The 21,638-nt window shown below is 34.2% G+C and overlaps 1 protein-coding gene across 2 annotated transcripts in view; it reads right to left on the reverse strand.

Annotated features, from left to right (window-relative positions):
* EYS (eyes shut homolog) overlaps positions 1–21,638 on the reverse strand; it is a 2,089,174-nt gene that overhangs the window by 333,673 nt on the left and 1,733,863 nt on the right. For both annotated transcript variants that reach the window (XM_033217548.1, XM_033217547.1), the window contains one exon: positions 16,646–16,799. In XM_033217548.1, the coding sequence (XP_033073439.1) occupies positions 16,646–16,799 (154 nt within the window). The remainder of the gene's footprint in view (positions 1–16,645; positions 16,800–21,638) is intronic.

Raw genomic sequence — 21,638 nt, forward strand, 5'->3', positions numbered from 1 at the left:
AAGTTCACATAAACAGTGATCAGTTGTTTTTCCCCAATACTTTATTATCAAACATTTTAAACATATGGAAAAGTTAAAGCAATTTCACAGTATAAACAGTCATGTACCTACCTAGATCCTACAATTAACATTTTGCGGTGTTTGATTAACATTTTGCTATATTTGCACTGTCACATATATATCCCTCTATTCATCCATCATTTCACTTTATTTTTTGTTTAAATTGCAAAATAAGTTGCAGAGACGAGCACATTTCACCATATGCTAAAGCATACTTTAGCATGCTTATCACTACAGTCAATATTTTTTATAATTTGGTGATTAACTTTTCTACCCTCCATAGCACCCAGCAGAGTACTAACCACATCATAGATGTTCAATTCTTTCCCACTGGATTGAATTTAGGTATCACTTTGAAAAGCATTAGAAACTAAAGGTGTTTAAGCCCAGATAAGTGGTCTCTGGAAACTCAGAGGCAGCTAGAGGTGGGTGTGTTTTACAGACTTTTGGAAAAGACATCTCTGTATGTAGCTTGTATTAGCCCAACTTGTGACCTCTCAAATATATCCTAGGAGTATGTTCAGGCAAAGTCTAAGGAGGCACTTGGCTGAGAAACTAGACAGGCCACCGTCTGATTGACTAAAATACTAAGAACATTGATAATGCAGAAATAACAGATGGATATTCTAGTTTTTCTGAAGATAGATAGAAATGAGGTTATAAAATAGTCATAAAAATGGGGTTCATGTGCAGCAGCCTGTGACAGCCTGTTCCATTGCACCCAGGTGGGTGGAAATTCAACTCCTTACAGAGCCAGCACACACTCCAGGTAGACAATTTGGGCCCAGGCAGACGATGGATCTGCAAGGAGGCTGCTCTCCTGAACCTGTGTAGGCAGTGAGTTTCTGACATCTTATTAGGGGAAAGAAAATCACAGTACTTCTCAGATTTGGTAACACTTTTTAAAACATGTTATTATAGCAGTCATTATTCACCCTGCCTTCTTTCTCTAACAGAGATATATTTATATCCATATCCACATCCACATACATTCCTTCATTCCTCAAATGACAGGCTTCTTCTCATCCAAGTATCTCTGGTAATCCCCTCTTTGGAATTCTCTCCTGACTCTTTTATTGAATCCCTCCCACCCCCTGTCATTATGTTGTATCTCTGAATTCTATTTTACCTGGAACATTTTTCAAAATGACTAACTATATACTTGTTTACTTGTTTCTTACATTTGTCTTGGTAGGCTAAAATTTCATAATGTCAGAAACACATTTTTCCCTTCTCCTCTGTAACTAGAGGGTCTTACAGTACCTGACTCATAGTAGACTCCTAATTAAAATGTAGTGAATCATGTATACTGAAAATACATGAATAGGGAAAGAAATTTGTTTCAGTGTTATCCTAAATGCCCTTACTGTGTTAAACTCTCACCCTGGCTCTTTTCTTTCTTTCTTTCCTAGTACTTTTATATACCCTGGCTCCTTGACTGGGGGCTGTGCTCAAACTTGACTTTCTGGACAGTGCCACAAGTTACAAAATCATTCACTCTATCTCCACAAACTTCCATTCCTTCAGCATGCTGCTCTCTCAGCTAGGGGTTAGGAGAAAGTTATATCTGATGGAAGAAATTGACCACAAGCTGTGAATGATTGAGAACTTTGCTTAATGTATTAAATCTCCTGAGGATGTTTACATATTATGAGAGTGGTAAAATCTGGCAGTATGACCAAGCAACTTAAATAATTTCAGGCAGTTTATGTTAAACAGGCATAGGGACTTAGCTGGCTAAAATCACAATCTGAATGATCTGAAAATTGAGAAAAGTGAATTCATTCTTGTTTGAGCGTATTATAATCTCACTTTTGTTATGCATTTTTATATTATAAGGGAAATACTGAATTCCATTGTCTCTGACAGATTATCTAGTAACTGATACATTGAATGATGAATGTAGGGAATAGTTAGGATGGTGAGGATTTCCCAAGTCATGTTGTTGAAAATGGATTAGGAGCTGGGAGTATTTTGTTTATAGAAAAAAACACAGGGAAGATAAGAAAGCTTGCTTCATTCATTTGAGAAATACTTATCGAACACATACTGTATACTAGCGCTACATTAAGTGCTGTGGAGAAATAGTCATTAAAAACAGTAGTCCTGCTTGTATAGAGTTTATATTTCATGATTAGGAAATAGTTAAGGGCAGTTAAGTAGAAACAGGAAGATAAATTTGTGGAGTTATGTGTGTCCTTTCTTTGTTTCTTAAAAGAACAGGTAGAGGACTAATGCACATAAAATTGCAAGGAAAAATACATTTCCTTAATGTAAACAAGTCCCTAACATGTACAGAGTCTATAAACGTGGAATGGAATAGGATGCTTTCTGGAATAGCAATTTCCCATTATTGTTAACATTTAGCTAATACTATCAAGCTTTAAGGTGGTTTTAGATAAATCCCATATGCATTAGGGATAAGAATAGATACTTGCCCATAGTTTTTTAAAATTAAGGTTCTGTGATTTTTGTGTTAATCGAAATCACTAATTTTCGCTTATGATGACCAGAGAAATGAACATGATTGTTCTTATAAACAGAAGTTTTCCAGGTCAGGTTTGAAAAAGAGGAGTTATTGGATTTGGACTTCTTGATCCTCTCACAAAGAAAAGCGTCAAGTGTTCTGTAGGCCTGGCATAATGAACAAAAAACTGGTATCTCTTTTCTTTATATATAGTAGGAAGTAAAACATAGGTCACAGAGAGGGGAAAGGAAAAGGGAGCAGTATGTCACCTATAATAATAGATATAAAAGATGGGTGCAGGGAAAGTGCCAAATGTGCATCTAGTTGTTCTAACTTTCCCATTTTGTCCTTGAGTCATGTGGCTCCATGTAAGTCTCCTTTCTTCTCAGGCATGAAGTTTCTTCATCAGAAAAATGAGGGGATTGAACTACATTATTGTTAATGTACCTTTTCAATCTTAATTTAAATATTTTAGAAAAAAGTAAACATATTTTGTGAGAACACTCAATTGTTTTGGACCATTAAAATAATATAGAAATAAAATTTGCTATTTTCTCAGTGGATCAGTTAGAATCATCAAATGTAATAAAAAAAATCACTCCTTTTATTCCTGAGCCTAGGAATAAACCCAGCAATGAAAACTTTTTAATTAAGCACTTAAACATGCTTTTGAACAACTCACATGTGGTATTTTAAAGCAACTGTTCTCTCAAATAATAATCAGTAATCTTGGTTGAGAAAAATCTGAAAAATAGCATATCAATTTGCATCAGTCTTTAATTAGAAATAAATATTCATTTTAGTATAACATACCTCCTTGTATTAGATAGAAGGGGAATGTACTAAACTTTCTTGCATTTATGGAATTAAAAACATGTGTCTACAATAGAACTATAATTGATCCATGTAATTTTCTAAGATGAAAAAATATTTTTTAAAAACTTTTTAAACAGTATTTACCAATTATAGCCTAACAAATTTTAAGGAATAGATGTTATGGTTTGATATGGTTTGGCTCTGTGTCCCCACCTAAATCTCATCCTGAACTGTAATAATCCTCATATGTTAAGGGAGGGACCAGGTGGAGGTAATTGAATCATGGAGGTGCTTTCTCCCGTGTTGTTCTCTGATAGTGAGTGAGTCTCACGAGGTCTGATGGTTTTATAAGCATCTGGCATTTCCCTGCTTGCATTCATTTTCTCTTCTGCCACCCTGCAAAGAAGTGCCTTCTGCCATGATTGTAAGTTTCCTGAGGCCTTCCCCAGACATGCCAAACTGTGAGTCAATTAAACCTCTGTTCTTTACAAATTACTCAGTTTCAGGTATTTCTTCATAGCAGTGTGAGAACCGACTAATACATAGCTTTTTTCATAATAACAAATACATTGAAGTTTTTGATGTATAATAAGTATAGCAGCATATAATAATTTATAAACACCTTTAAAAATGTTTAAATTTATACATATGTATTTTGTGGGATAAGTAAAAGCAACTTTTTCTACCCCTTTTTTTGAAATTCCAGAGTTTATAAATGGTATACCAATTCCATGTTTCTTTCAATATATTATCATAATTAGAATAAAACTTTTGCTAAATTTTATTGTGTGAAATTTCTAATAGAAAAATGGCAGTCATATAAGTGAAAATAGAAAATAAAAGTTTTAGATTTTGTACATTTTTAATTTTTATTACAGTTGAGCTTCCAAAATTATGTTCACTAATTTTATAAAGCATATTTTAGAATTAAAAACAAAAAATTTTGAATGTTTCTTAAGGTTTTCATGAAATGTAAAGTATAAGAGATTTTAACTTCATTTATTCCCGGTAATATAGACCATGCAATATTGAGTAGTGATTACAGTTAGACTCTGGATTCAAATTTCTTTACTTTGAAAACTTCTGTGTGATTTTTTTTCAGTGTCCTCTGGCTTTATGTGCCTCAATGTTGTCTTCTTTAAAATAAGTATAATAGTAACTCACTGGGTGACTATTAGAAATAATTAAATACAGGTGTAAATAATTAACTACAGGTGAAGACCAAGAAGTATGCTTAGAACATAGTAAGAGCTTAATTAGTGATAGCTATTTTATCATTAACATAATTTAGACATTTTCTTTAAGAAAAAAGTTAGAATCATCAGCCTCTCCATTTAACCTTGGAGGTCCTCTACTAATGCCATTTCCTTTTTTGCAACTTTTAGAGTTCTCATTAGGTTCTAGTCAATTTTCTAATTTCTCATATGAGCATTTTATTTGTATATTTGCGTATGGCAAACCTACTGCAAATCTCTCTATAAAGCTGAATTTCCATGGCCTTTACATACTTAACTAATCCCCTTTAGTAAGATTCCTATGGTGAAGTCTGTATAATTGATTTTCTTCTGACTGTAACATTTCAACCCTTACATACTTGTTTATATGGTGTTGATTTGGTTTCACATGTGGTCTTAAGGATTATCTCTAATAAATACATACTTTATTCCTAGCATTCTTATAGTAGTTTACATGTGACAAAAGGAAGAGATCCTGTACCATTTATTGTTTGATTTTGGAGATGAGATAACAAAAGATCAATAGAAAAATCCTTTACAAGACATGAGCATGCTTGGAATTGACAGCAAAAGGAGTTGAGTATGAGTTGGGACCAGTCTAGGCTAGCTTTTAGAAGGTGAATGGCTTGCAGAAAGCATAAGATACAATTTCATAGAAAAAAACCCAGAATATTTAGGAAGGAATTGTAATATTAGCTACAATGCATGTGGTAGGAAAATGTAGGACTGTGTTTGGGACAGTAGAGATTATGGCTTCAATGGAGTGGCAAGTCCATAAGACTTGGGTATTAGAGGAGGATAAAGATGGAAGGAGCTGAGGAAAAAGCTTGATTATAAGACACATAGTTTGTTCATGAAATGATAAATGATGGAGAAAGGGAAAATTTTCTATTGGTGATTTGATTTGAGAGTGACCTCATTTAAATAATATTTCAGGAATGAGTTGTATAGCGTGGTTAAATATAAGGGATGTAGAGTAAAATGGTCTACATAGGAACCCTGTTACAATTACTTATAGTTGCATGACTTCAGATAATTACCTAATTTCCTTAAGTCCCAGTTTCCTCAACTCTTAAATGAGTATCAGAAAAATAACTATCCCTTAAAGATATTATAAAGAATAAATGAGATAATATATAAAAATATTATAGTGGCTGTCACATAAGTGCAAAATAAATATGTATTACATAGCTATTAATGGACATGAAGAAATGACTAAATGAGATTAATGTAATGCAGGTGAAGTTTTCCGCATATCTTTTAAACATAAAAGGGCCAAAACTTAACAGACATTTACTTATCCACCTCACAATCATCAGGACAGTTTTCTTTCCTATTGTCAAGGAAACAGATCTGCTTAGTGTAATACAGATAAGAAGAGGCATGTGTTCACTCCATGACCCTCCCCGAGCTTGGCCTCTTATGGCTCCAGGACTATCACCTTCCCATTTACGAAACTGCAAAGGAAGACAAGCCTAAAAAGCAAGAACCTTCAAAGACATTTGCCTCAGAGGATAGTGGATTAGTCGCTGTGCTAACTGCCTAATCATGAAGTGTTTTTAATAAGATGCTGTAAAATAAAAAGCAGCATTTTTTTTTTCTAGTCCTCCAGCAGCAATAGAAGAAATAGGTATATGTGTGTGTGACAAACCATAACAATAACACTTTCGTTTGAGGGATACTTGATGTTTTTGAAAGAGCTTTCATATACATGATATTCACAGAAACCTATATAGCAGAAAAATGAGTGTTATTTTTCTTTATGTTTCAAAAAAGAAATAGGTAAGATCCTTTGTAGTTATACAAAGAGTGCTTTGCTTCCTCACTTCCTCACTTGCAGGATTCTGCCTTTTGCGTGTCCTGTGCCATCATTTTGAAGCAGAATGAATCTATAAAGATTCCTTCTTTTGTTCTATACCCAGCTATACCCTACTTGGGCTGTGCTGTATGTTCTAATGATATATCAGTGAGTGACTTTATTTGGAGTTACATGTGTCCATGCTGATGCACATCTGTACAATTAGCATTTTATAGTTTTGGTATGATGAATATTTAGCTGTTCTTCTGAAGCGTCACTATTTCTTTGGGTCACTCCTCATAAGAAACAGTAGAACCAGTTGCTAACACAGGGAATTTGGCTCCCTGATGGGGTGATAGCAGGCGTGGGAATATATGCCTAGTTTATTTAAAAACAACCTCGGCTTGTTTAGGTGTAAGTCAAACCCAAGTGTCTCAGGCTTCTCCAGCCAGTAAGTACTGATTGTAGCCAGCAGCCTCAATCAGCTACGGTGAATGCTATGGTGTGCTGCCCAGAGGCCCCTGGGGATGAGAGGGGATGCAAAGGCCTGATCCTCTTGACTAAATTCAGGAAAATATGAACATCTCAAGTCCAGACTCCCTTATAGACAGCTGAGGCCTCTGGTGCAACTACTTTGCAATTCAACGTCTGCCTCTGTTCAATCCTGTTTCCCTCACTGCTTTCCAAGTGTTTGTTCCTAAGAGCATTCTCTAATAAACTTTGTGCATGCAAATCTCCATGGCACATAGACCGTTTCCAAGGAATCTGACCTAAGATGCAGTTGTTAAGCTTCAGTGACTCAGAATACATACTCTTAACTGCAGGAATTACAATCCATTATAGACGCTCCCTCTCCAAATATTTTTAGAAATTCCCAGGACTTGCTTGCCCATGTGTGCCAAGTATCAGACTCGCTTGTTAGTGATTACTGTGCATCATCAATCCAAGACTTTACTTTTTCCTATTCTAAGAAGACATTCCTATTACATTCCTACATTTCCTATTCTAAGAATTCCATATATTCCTATTCTAAGAGGCTATGCCAAACTGGAACTGTGTTTCTATCACTTTCCCTGAGGCTGAGGTGCCAGAGGAATTGGGATTCTCCTTCACCCTAATTTCTGCTACTGCACCCTAGTGAGAGGGATGAGTGACACTGCTATTACCATGCAAACAGGAGAATGTTCCTTTGGTGTTTTATTCTTTGGGTAGAGGGGAAGGGATTCCCAGGGCATGGTTGAGTCTATCTTGTCCACCTCATTTGACTGGAAATTTTTGCATTTCAAATAGTGGGAGCTGTACTTAGGTGTCTAACCAGCCCCTCTGTGGATCAGCAGATGCCACTGGGTATTGTGAACATAATGTCATCATGAGGCACAGTAAATTCCTGTTTTATGGTAATTGGTATAGGGCTTTGTCCTGCAATCTCCTTCTTTTTAACTTTGTAACATTGTCTTTGAAGGGCAGGATGGAGTTCTGATATTACTGGCTATTAGAATTAGGCCAGCTATTACAAAGTTAAAAAGTAAGAGGAACCAGGACAGGATTCTATTTCAAATACCATAAAACAGAAATTTACTGTGTCTTATGATGGCATTAGAATAAATTATCTGAAGAGATATTAAAATTCTTTGTTCTATATTTATTGAGTTCAAACACTTTGGCTGAATACCAGTACCTGTCTCTGGAACCAGCTTTCAATTGTAAAGAAAATTAGTAAATCTTTTAAAAAGCATTAAATTATTCTTAACTGAATAGTGTTGGGTGGAAAAGAGTTCAGATGTTAAGTTGTAAAACAATTTATATCAACATATATCTACATTTTATTCATACATTGAATGAGCAATTCATGAGCAATTTGTTGTCATGAGCACGTTATTATCTACACCTTGATATCTTTGCAGATCCTCTTTCATCTGCTGTACCCTGATAAATTTCTAATCTTCAAAATGAAGTTCATTTTTCATTTCATATTATAGATGTAGTCCCTTTCTCTTCAGTAGGGTCTTTGTGGTTGCTCTCAGGACTTGAGGGTCAACCAGTTCTCTGTCTTTTCTTCTCTGCATTCCGTAATTCTTTTATTACATAAGCTTAAGAAAATCTTTAAAAGATATCTTTTAAAGTCATGAGTCATGGGCAATTTGTTGAGGAAGTTGGCATAGCTTCCTTTAGCTTCATTTATAAAGTAAATTTTTTTTTGTTTTTGTTTTTGTTTTTTTTGATAGAATGGTCTATATTTTGAGTGAATTCAGTGAGAATTATTCTAAAGAAGTTAATTGAGAGAAATGTTTTCAAGGATTGAGCTCTACCACTAAGAACAGGCTTCAAAAATTTTTCACAATAAAGTCTTTTTCCAGATAGTCATTTTAAGGAAGTAATCAAATATTCTCTAACTATAATGATAAATTCCAATTAAGGAGAGCTAGGGGGACTATAGAAGTGGGAGGAAAAATACACAAAATACAAATATATTGTTAAATTTCCACTTCATCACTTAATTAACAAATCTCTTGATGTTTCCCCTGAATCTTACTTTTCAACATGTTAAATCCTATTATTTAACTGTGCTATATGCCAGAGTGTTCACTGACCCCCATCAATTATTGCTATTCTGCCCCAATTTTTATCAATTTGATTTTCCCCAAGTCTTCATTTGTTTTATATTACTTTCTCATATAACTGTCAAAATCTTGTCTTGAAAGTGATAAACTATACACATTTTAGAATTAGAAGGCTTTTAAGAAATGAAGTTTATTTTGTTGTATACTCTGCCACTGCACAAAAATAATTTAAACTTCTCCAGTAGTCTTTTCTGACAGTGGTAGAAATTGACCACTAACTTTAAAGGATGAAGAAAATCTGGAGTCTTCCTCAGCATACATTGCTAGTGCTCAAAACATTTCTTGCCTTTTATTTTTATTGATTGTTACGCTCTGCATTAGAAATGACAGTGTTTAATGGTGACTTGGTAAAGAGGTAAACATCCTTTCACCTGGAACTTTTTGTTCTCATCATACATTTTCTTCCATGAGCATGTTATTATCTACACCTTGATATCTTTGCAGATCCTCTTTCATCTGCTGTACCCTGATAAATTTCTAATCTTCAAAATGAAGTTCATTTTTCATTTCATATTATAGATGTAGTCCCTTTCTCTTCAGTAGGGTCTTTGTGGTTGCTCTCAGGACTTGAGGGTCAACCAGTTCTCTATCTTTTCTTCTCTGCATTCCGTAAGATGAGGATTTGGGTCCTAAGTCTTGACTTTTAAAATTTTAATTGCCATTCTGTTTTGAAAATTTGAAGTGAATTGCATAATTAAAAGGCACAAATGTGATTACAGAATCAAATCACTTCAAATATGTTTTTTAAATGTCAAACTGGGTGGGAGAGTCCACTGGCATATTATTCCATAAAGATAGTCTGTAGGCTCGGGTTCACATTCAGACTGAGACACTTCACTTTATTTTTGAATCAATAAGCACCAAACTAATACTTCCATGTTTCTCAAGAAGTATACAAATTTTGGAGACAACTTTATATAGTAGAACATTCTATCCAATAATCTGAAATAGTACTAAAATTACCAACTTACAGATTCATAGATATCTTTTAAAGATTTTCTTAAGCTTATGTAATAAATTTTTGTTTTACAGGAGCTCTCCACAAATTAATACAAATAAACTGCATTGTAACTTGCTATCGAGCTAGTTTTTATGTATGTTATGTAAGAACAGGCTATGCATGGATAAAGGTACAGGAGTAATGTTTAGCTTTATGTTTACATACATGCCAATATAATGATAAAGTATTACCTATATTTCCCATATTGAGCTTGAGTTTTCCTTCATTTCCTCTAAGAAATACCAGATGGAAGAGCTGATAAAAAGATACACAAATTAATATTGAAGTGATGAAGTTTGACCTTTTCAATGTGAAAATCTTGCCAGAGTTTCCATATTGACATGGCAACATTTTATGAATAAATCTAATATCTTATAGATTTAGCACAGTTCAGAAGTCACCATCTGTTTCAAGAAGTGGAGGCTCTCACATAGTTTCCTGGCTGTAAGACTACCAGCATGAAATCCATAGCTTATATTATATAAACTATCAGGAATATGTGAAAAGCTTTTGTATATTTTAGAAAATTAGAAACATAGGTAACATTTTTAGTTACTGTCAAAATTACAGATAATAGAGTATGGATATTCTTTTTTTCGTACATGAAATGGAATGGTCTCTTGCTCATTCTCCATATTGAGTTATAGGTCCAAATCATCTGGTCAAGCAAGCTGCAATGCAGAGGATATATGTGGGGAAAGGGTACATAACTGGAATCTGATGTTGAGTAGAGGTGTCTGAGAGCCTTTAACAAATTAAATATGGGTATTATAAGAAGTTATCTTTTCCTTTCATATTTTTCTATAAATTACTTACTAGTACCTTAATTTGATATGACCAAAATCAGTCCTACTCAGAATCATTCTTCCCGTTTTGTGAAGTTAATGTGGATTTTGCATTATAATAAATTTCTATCTTTCTTAAACAACTGTGAGAAATGAGCTAATTAAAATGAATTTAACAAAATCTGCACCAATATACATATATAATATGATGAGTTTTTATCTCATAAACATGGAAAGGTCAACAGGAGATAAAAATTTGGCCATTTATAAAACTTAGCAGTTTTTATTTTGTTTTCTGAACCAAATATTATCAAAGGTAATGTGCTAAATATGTCTACATTGATTTCTCTTGACATATGTTTGGGTTTTAGCAAATACTAATAAGAGTTCTTGCTGTCCAACTACTAGAAACTTTTCCAGCCTCTGTCCAGATGATCTTAAACCATGCATTTCTTTACACTGACCTGTAAAAAAGTGGCTATTGGAGTTGTGTTGCTCTGGCAGTAATGCAATTCTTGGCCAACATCCCACTTCGACCATCCTAAGAGTTTGCTAACCAAAATAAATTATTAGGTATTAGGTATACCTTCAATAGACATGGATAACTTTATATCTCTGGATAAATCTTTGAGGAAATGTTCTCAGGAGTGTTAGATAGTAGCATCTAAGGAAGGGGAAATAGGCTATGTGCCTTTAAACATGCAGATAACACAGTAAATCACCTACAAGAAAGGACACAGGGCTTTTTTTAGAGAACAAAATACTGGGTAAAAGTTAGCTTTAGTGTAAAACAGACACTAAAGGTGCCAGAAAATTTTAAACTTCAGAAACTTAAAAAAGTGTATATATATATATAGTAAGACAATTTTTCTGAACTTCCCCAAAAGAGAATAACCCTTGTGAAAACCAATAGCTCTCTCTATGTGATCCCTTTCAAAATTCGTTGAAATGAAAGACAAACTGTGCATGAGTATGAATTACAATGTATCTGTAGAACTGTGATCTCTGCTCCATTTCATTTAAGAAGAACTTCTATCTTGATACTGAATTGACCTCAATCACTGCAAGTGGCTTATTCAAGTTTGTTCTACTTCTCCCTGTCCTACAGATGTAAGATGGATTTAGTTGGAGGAACTACTGGCTAATAACAAAATAAAAAATAATAGCTTATAACAAATCAAAAAGTCATATTTTATAAATTGGGCTTATGGTTTATTCCATTAATTTTTGAAAATAAGTTTTTATTAGGCTGGGCATGGTGGATCATGCCTTTATTCCCAGCACTTTGGGAAGCCCGGTGGGGGAGTGGATAACCTGAGGTCAGGAGTTCGAGACCAGCCTGGCCAACATACATAAATCTGGTCTCTACTAAAAATACAAAAGTTAGCCAGGTGTGGGGATGTGCGCCTGTTGAGGCAGGAGAATAGCTCGAACCTGGAAGTTGGAGGTGGCAGTGGGACCGTGGGCAACAGAGCAAGATTCTGTTTCAAAAAAAAGTTTTTAGCAATCATGCTATATTTTTTTTATCATCAGGAAATTCTTTAACATTGAAGAAATTCCATCAACATTCATATGATGAAAAAGGAATCTAATTCACATGCTTTTTAGAGAGAAATTTACCCTGCATTTGCATAGTGAGAGTTTTGTTACTGAGAATTAAGTTGGAAAAAGCCATACCAAAAGACCCTTAAATTCTAAATTTTGCCCAGTTAATGATGGAGAAGTAAGACTAAACAGATGAGACAGCAAGAGGTGACATAAACAACTGGACAGATAAAAGCAATTATAAATCCAGGGACATCTACAATGGCAGAAATCAGAAGCCTCAGGCTATGTATCTCTATTTTCCCTGCCCTCTGGCGGGAATCTTCTCTCATGTACATTGTATCTTACTGGCCTAAACTTTTAAGAAACTTATGTTCTTGGCCAGGTGTGGTGGCTCACTCCTGTAATCCCAACACTTTGGGAGGCTGAGGTGGGAAGATCACCTGGGGTCATGAGATCAAGACCAGCCTGGCCAACATGGCGAAACCAGGCGTCGTGGTGGGAACCTGTAATCCCAGCTACTCGGGAGGCTGAGGCCAGAGAATCGCTTGAACCCTGGAGGCGGAGGTCGCAGTGAGCTGAGATTGCACCATTGCAATCCAGCCTGGGCGACAAAAGCAGAACTCCGTCTCAAGAAAAAAAAAAAAAAAAAGAAACTTATATTCTCTCTTTTTCATCAGTTTTCTGTGTATTAACAATTTTTATTCAACTAGTAATTCCAATTAATTAAACATACTCAAATTTCTTTCATCTTACTTTTTTTCTCTTGATTCCTCACCTTCCTCTAGTTATCATCTTACCTCTTTTTATACTTTCACATTAAAACTTCAAGGAGTTGTATAAACATATTATCTTGATTTTTCTCTACTCGGACTTCTTCTTCTATCCTGCTACACTGAAGTCTTCAGGTCATGGAATCATGTGGACAGTCCAGTGGACTGGAACATTTGATAAGCTTTGCCATTGCCTTCCATGACACTCTACTCCTTTTTTGGCTATTACTTCCTACTTACTCCTTGTCAGACTCTTTAATGATTTCAACTTCCAGTATACCATCATTAAATGTTAGCTCCTCAAGAGTCACTCCAGGCAGTTTTTTCTACTATATACTCTCATCCATTCCCATGGTTTCAATTATCATCTACACAGTGATGGCTCATAAATTCATATTTTCCATCCAGATCCCTTCTCTGACCTTTACTTCCATATATTCAATTGAAAATTCCACTTTGTGTTTCAGAGGCACCTTAATCTCAGCATGCTCAAGCTTAAACTCAAGATCTTCTCAATCTAACCTGCCCTTCTTGCATTGTTTATTATTATCTCAGTGTCTGATAAAATCTGCTATCCAATTGCACATAAGAAATGAGTATTAGGTTTTGACACCTCTATTTTTACTCCTAGTATTTAGTAAGTCACAATTTTGCTCCTAGTTATGTCACTTTATCTCTGACACTAGTCTAGTTCAAGTCACTGTCATATCTTACTTGGATATACAGTAACCATCTAACTGGTTCCTGCAATTATTCCTTAACGTAGCTGCAAGGCCAGACAGCATTTGCAAACTGTCTACCTTTCAAACTTCATCTTCCATTACTAAGCCACCCTCTTCTGCTTCTCTGTTCAAAAGACACTGTTCAAAAGACACTGTTCTGAATCTGAATATGCCATGTTTCTTTCTAGCATAGGGGTTTGTTTTACTGATCGATCGATCGATTGAGTCTTGCTGTGTTTCCCAGGCTGGAGTACAGTGGCAGGATCTCGGCTCACTGCAACCTCCACCTCCTGGGTTCAAGGGATTCTCCCGCCTCAGCCTCCTGAATAGCTGGGATTACAGGCATGTGCCACCTTGTCTGGCTAATTTTTTTGTGTTTTTAGTAGAGATGGGGTTTTACCATGTTGGCCAGGCTGGTCTCGAACTCCTGACCTCAGGTGACCCGGTCGCCTCCCAAAGGGTTTTGTCACATACTCTTCCCTCTGCCTGAAACTCATAACCACTGCTTTGCCTGTTTTTTGTTTTACCAAGTTTACCTCTATTCATTGTTAAAGCTCTTTGGTCTCTCTAGCACAGGCTAGGTTACTTTTTTAACTTGTTCTTCCTGTATCATGTTTCTTCCATTTACAGCACATCTCAAATTATTCCTTCATTAGTGTGTCTACTTGTCGATCACCCTCACTAAACTGTATACACATAAGAATTAGGATTTTTTCTGTTTGGGCTTACCATTGAATTCTAGTAGCTTAGTATAGTGCTACAAATAGAGTAAGAAACATTTGTTAAATGAATGTAAGAAACTAAATATAGAATAAAACAAGGAGAAACACAAAAATGAGATGCAAATATTAAGGCATTGAGAGCGTGCTTAGCAGATGAGCACTCAAAAGTTTTACATGAATGATATATAATATATAATATGTAGTCCTAGGGTCAGCCTATTGTCACTTTGAGCTCTTGTAGGCTATTGCCTATAACACAAAGCAGATTTGCATTTTTACATTCAGAGTAATGTAATATCTCCTTTTTACTTAAGTTTTGATAAAATTAAACACTTGGAAAGTCCCTTTCAGTTTTACTGGAAGCATCAATATTTATTTTACAGAAATATTTTTTTCCTGAGGCTATCTCAGAATCTGAGTGGTTTAAGGACTGTTCTATTAAGTTACAACTTAAAAGTAAAGAAGAAAATCATTTCTCTAAGAACTTGACCTCGAAAAGCAATTATTTCATGTATAACTGAAAGTGCTATTGTTTGTATAAATTGTTGACACTGTATAAAATGATGATCTTATTAATAGAAACACCTTTTAAACAGTTTTCTGTTATTTAGCTTTTCATCTGGTTCTTTTTAGTGATCAATAGCAAACACTTATAACAGAAATGGTTGAAATATTTGTCTGTTGATCTGAAGGAGTTTGTTTTGTCTGTATAGAACTCGGCGTTCCAAAGGGTATATCTAATTTACAAATGATAATTTCATTACCTTAGTAATTTCATTGCCTTCTTGTTATAATCAAATGAATTGCCCATCCCAGACACCCTCATTTCTTCATTCATTCAGACATTTACTGAGTATCTCCTATTTGTCAGATGTCCTGTTAAGTGCATTAAAAATGAGTAAGAAACCATCCCTGCCTGTAAGAAGCTTCATTTTCATATTGGTGTCAATTTTGTTGATGTTATTTTCAGACTGATGCAGTTTCTGAGAAAGTTTATTTAATTTATATAACCTTCATAGGTTAGCCAAGAGTCCTGCTGATCAGACTAACTTACCTAATTATCATTTTAAAGACAAACTCAGTCACAGAATATTTTTCAATGACATAGAGGAACTTTGGAGACCATTATTACTAGATGAAAAATTTGAGCTGTACTGATGAAAAGTTTTAAATTCTTAGTTGCTACATGTAATTTTGTTTAGTAATGCGCCTGTGATGTGACCATCATTTAGCAATTTCTCTTTTCTGATATTTTGTAATTTTGAAGCATAAATGAATTCAAAGACTGCTTTCCGAAAATTTATATAATCCAGAAAGACATTTCCATTTAGTATTCTGTTTGGTTTTTCTTTTCTACTGAGTTTTCTTTTTTTGTGCAGTCAAGGGCTCCCACTAATCAATTCCTAGCAGCTGTAATCCATAGATATTTTGTTGAACAGTTAAACTGGATGTTAGTTTTAACTGAGCAACTTGATGCGTTAATTTATTTGCTTGTACCATAATATTTTCAATAAAATTGATTTACTCTGTGTGCAATTTGATTGCCATAGGATAGTATTAAATTATGGCTTAGTTCAATTTGTAGTTCATTTCACCAAACTAAAAATAAACAAGTAAAACAAAAGCAAAAATTAAAAGGTAAACAAAACAATTTTCAGATGAATTTTTAAAATTCGTTTCGTTTTTGGGTGGCTATTACACATGCAAATAACATTTAAAAAATAGAGTTCAGGCCGAGCACGGTGGCTCATGCCTGTAATCCCAGGACTTTGGGAGGCCTAGGAGGATGACTCACGAGGTCAGGAGTTCGAGATCCACCTGGCCAGCATGGTGAAACCCCATCTCTACTAAAACGGTGAAACCCTATCTCTACTAAAACAAACAACAACAACAACAAATCTAGCCAGGCAAAGTGGTGTACACCTGTAGTCCCAACTACTTGGGGAGGCTGAGGCAGGAGAATCGCTTGAACCCGGGAGGCGGAGGTTGCAGTGAGCTGAGATCATACCACTGCACTCCAGACTGGGTGACAGAGCAAGACTCCATCTCAAAACAAACAAAAGTTCAGCACAAAAGAACTACTGTGGAGTACACTACTTACCGTACTGTGATAGGGGTGAATGCATTTGTGTTAATGCTGTAGTTAGCAGAAACAGCCAAAATATTTTGAGAATTTCCACATGCATATTTAACTGATGGCCTTCCTTCCACAAGAAATAAATGAAGAAACTGCTTTCCAAAATTACTCTCATTACCTTTAAGAGAAAACAATATATTAGTAATTGATGTAGATTTATATTTTGTTGATTAATGATAACTAAACACAATATTTGCCATCAAAGACTAATTTACGGGGTTTGTAGGAGTGGTATTCGATAATTATTCACTGTAGTAAGTACCATATTAGAAACATACATTATTGTCCACAGGCTGACGGATAGCATGGTATTAACAGCATTAACTTGACATGAGTTTTAACTTCTGATTCTGTTGCCTAGTAGCTAGATGTCCTTAACTATTTTAAACCTGTTTCCCCATATGTTAAAATGGGGTAGTGAGAGTAATTACTGTGAGTATTAGAACTCCTGTGATAATTAAATAAAATAATAAATGAAAAGTGCCATGTTGAGTTTTTAATAACTTGCATTATTGTTATTGAATCTAATGTTTAAATTTTATTTTTGATTTCTAATTTCTTATGCTTATTTGTATTTTAATTACAAAGCAATATGCATTTTCTATAAAATTCAAAATAACAGAGAAATATATAGAGAAAAAAAGATAAATATTTCTTTTCCTCTAATCTCATTATTCATCCCCACTTTGAAATGTTCTTTTCTACCACCTATCTCCCCACATACAAATATTTACATATCCCAATTTTATTTTTAAAAATGAGTTCGTACTTTATTCATAAATTCATAAATGGCTTCATTCATCTTTTCTCTTTTTACTTAAAATTTGGACGTCTGTCCCTGGAAGCCCATGGATCTCTCTTTTTAACTTTCCTAATTGAAGTATAACTTATACAGAAAAATCACAGAAATTATAAGCATAAAGCTCAGTAAGTAATCACAAAGTGAACCTGCTTTTTTTTTTTTTTTTTTGGCTTCTACTCTTTCCCATGGCTTCCTATTCAGTTGAACAGGCTGCTTTTATCTGAATTTGAGAGTATAATTAACAATTTTTTGTATTCTTGACTTCTTTTTTTCTGGAGTGGAGGTGAGGTGGTGGTTGGGAGATGGAGCATATTTAGAAACACAAAACTGCACCAGCACTTGTGTTTTACTCCTTAGATCTGTAAAATGTTATACTATAAAATGGCATAAGGTGGTTCTTTCTTGAATTGTTGACTTGTTCTCCACTTCCATCATTTTGTGAGTGGGGAGGGTATTACGCACTAAAGGACAGTCTGTTATCCTGCTCCATTCTATCATTTCTACTCAGAAGTTTTCTATTTCTTAATATTTTTAATAAACTGCTTTATGTTACCATTTCAGACTCATATTTTTGAGATAAGCCTTAAAAATAGGATATATAGCATAGGGTAGAACAGAACAGCTGAGCATTTAGGTCAAGCTGTTGTGCCATATGCACAACGTTTGTTTTTCAAAACTTCAAAAACTGAATTTTAAAGATTGACTATACACATTCAACAAGATGTATGTAGTACTATGCAAGAATGAGTTATTTTTAAACAAAGGTCAGCCACTAACATCAATGACAGAAATGAATAGTCTTATTCAAGTATACTAACATCCTATGGACTGTAGCTGCTTTATTGTACAGTATAAAATAAGACTGCTTTAATGAATGGAAATAAAATGAACAATGAAGCTTAGTTATCTTTACAGTCTGCTATATATTAACAGGTTTTAATTTATATTGATTTATTCCATTAACAAGCAATTTTGTTTTATATAATACTTTTTACAAAGTTCAAAGTGTTTTGCAAATAACATGATGGTAGGTGGGAAAGGGAGGGTCTGATGCTACTGATGTGTTTCCATGATTCTATCGCAAATGAATCACTTTAGGGAAGAAAAGACATATCATTTGACTTTTCTCACCTTCAAATCAATTGGTTTTGTATCATGTAACCCTAGGATTCTATAAGTGGAGAAAAGCTATGAATAAACACATGCAGGAGGAACTCTGGTTTTTCCAAACAGTATTAAAGACTATTTTTCAAACACAGTTATGATAAAAATTATTTGATTTTAGAATGGAAAAATTAGTGGCAATTAGGAAAAGAGAAAGAAACTTGAATTTCCAAAATAGAACTACTGAAGAAAATTGTAAGTTATGACTATTCTTAGATAAATGTATGTATTTTTACATTAAACCTTATGGATTGAGTAATCCATATGTCATATTAAATTTAGTTCAACATTGCTCATTGAATCTACACATCAAGCAAATGTGAATCTTTCTATATGTATGTTTGCAAATATATATAGGGCAAATGTTTAAAGGCAGTGTTTAGAACATTTTCCCCATAATGTTCTAATTGGTGCTACCTTCAGGCAGGACTTGAAAGCTCAAGAAGAGTTTACCATTAAGCCGTTGAAAGAAAGTCATTCTGTTGTTTCACTGAAAAGATGCTTGATGATCCATTAGAGAAGTGTGAACCTATCCTTTTCTCGAAATATTAAGTTGGTGCAGAAGTAATGCGGTAACAGTTCTTCATGCTTTTAGGCTTTGTAGTAAGTTTTAAAATGAATCATTTATTGATTTTTTTCAGAATGTTTTATCCAGATTACATTTCAAAACTTTACAAAATCTCTAGTTCTCAATTTTTATTTATCATAATAAAATGATTGTCTGCTAATTTAAGATTTGTTAAGCATAAAAGTGCTGCTTAGAACAATGAATAATAACAATATTCCTCTCAAAACATAGATTCTAGTATCTAAATCTCATAGCTTTTAGAGAGATAATTCTAACAAGTTTGAATCTGATATATAAAAATATATGTGTATATATAATTAGTCTCATAAAAAGAAATAATAATGAAATATCACATGGAGAAAAAGTGATATTCTAGTCAATTTTTTACAATTTTAGTTTGCTTAGATATTAGTTGAATTGTGGATCTGGAATTTTCTAAACATGGATACTTTATCACTTTATTGAAATACTGAAGATATTGATTGTTTATATGGTACTACTCTCATTAAACAAGGGTATTCTTCTCTAATTGAGCTATTGTAATAATGCTCCAAATACCAACAATTTGAATTGAGATCATTTATAAACATTCTAAAGAAGTTCATTGGTTATTGGTTTGAATCAAAATAAAATCTAACATCATTCCTTATAGAATTAATAGTTATCAGTACAGATAATGCACTATTAAATCAGGTACCTAGATTATTAAATCTGGAAATTTCCATAAAGTGACATGGATTTCTATCATCTACCTTAACAGAAAAACACCTTACATTTTTTGGTGTTTTGTATTTTTCAAAACACTTATATAGATATACATTTCAAACCTTGTAAAGTTTGGTAATATAAATATATCTGCATAACCTGTAATCAAACTAAGACATAGAAAGATGAATAGATGTCTCCTATATGTACAGTAGCTCACAGTGACTTGGGTTCAAATCTATCCTTAGTTATCTACTGACATTTCAATCAGGGCTACCTGTGGGAGCAGTCAGATGATCTCTTTATCCCGGGTACTGCCTTCATGACATGATAAAGACTGGTTATCTTGCATTGAGATCTCTGTTGGAACACATATGTTTCTTCTGTAGTTTTAGAATTCCCCTTTTCTGGTTCCCCCTAAAGGTTTGGATTTGTATACAGCAGTAATTCCAGTAGCAACCTGAGCAGCAGTTGCTCATGATTTTAAGACAGCTTACAGCAACAATGATGACATGGGCTGATAATAACCAGTGTTAGGATAAGCTAGTTTGTCAGTGGGAAGACGGCAGACAAAGAGAAGCTCTGGAGAGAACTGAAGGATCATGGCAGTAGCCTGGTACATAATTAATGATTACACCCATGTTTATTACATGCTATTGGAGATTGACTTTGGGCCAATTTCTGAAATTTAGAGACAGCCTATTTTAATTTTTTCAAGTCTGCTAATTGTGCTTAACCAGTAAAAAACACTAGTAATACACAACTCTTAGAGGAAATGGGTCCTCTTCATTTGGGTGAAATGAATACAAATGAAAACTCCAAATTTCACCAATTGTCTGTTTTCCTGCTCTCCCATTTTTGATGCCACGATTTTTGGTCTATTTGTTGCTAGGATGAACATGGCTGTTAAATGGATATAACAGTCATAACACTTCTTAGACAAAAATCTTGCATCCTAAGACCTTAATTCCCTAGACAAGATATAAGAGGAAAGGAGTTAAAGCATTATCTCAATAAGTCACTTATTTCTGGCCTGCCATTTGCCAAGCTCTGTTTTAAGCAGGTTAAATGTATCTTTCATTGACTTATTTCTTCATAAATTTCAATTGTATAAGTAGAATATAATTGTTCTATTTTAGGTGAAGTTTAATGAATCACATAATTCTAGGTCAAGGATTGGCAATCTATGATCTATGGACCAAATTCCAACACTGTCTGATTTTGCAAATAAAGCTTAATTGAAACATGGCCACACTCATTCATTTATATATTGTCCATGGCTGCTTTCAGGCTACTATGGCAGGACTTCAAATACTTATTTCTGATGGTTATAGAAAAACTTGCCAACTCCTGCTATATTCCTGATTTTTTAAGTAAATGCATGAAAAAATTATCTGTTTCAAGCTACATTTTGATTAAACCATTGAAATTTGTGTGTTTGTTTCTATCAGAGGAAGAAATTATAACAATGTTCAATGGGAGAATTTCCTAAAGATTCAATATCTAGTTATTTTTTATCACAACTATCAAGGTTGAGTAATTCACAAACAAAACTTAAGAACTATTCTAGCCAAGTACGTATTCTATACAAGTCACTCGAGGAGGTTCTGAGGAGGTGGGGGGAATAAGGAATTACAAAACGCAGTTTCAGATTAAGAGATTAATATAGTTTGGCTGCATCCTTACCCACATTTCATCTTGAATTGTAGCTCCCATAA

This window comes from Trachypithecus francoisi, unplaced genomic scaffold, assembly GCF_009764315.1.
Source record: "Trachypithecus francoisi isolate TF-2019V2 unplaced genomic scaffold, Tfra_2.0 Lachesis_group10, whole genome shotgun sequence".
NCBI classification, from domain to species: Eukaryota; Metazoa; Chordata; class Mammalia; order Primates; family Cercopithecidae; genus Trachypithecus; species Trachypithecus francoisi.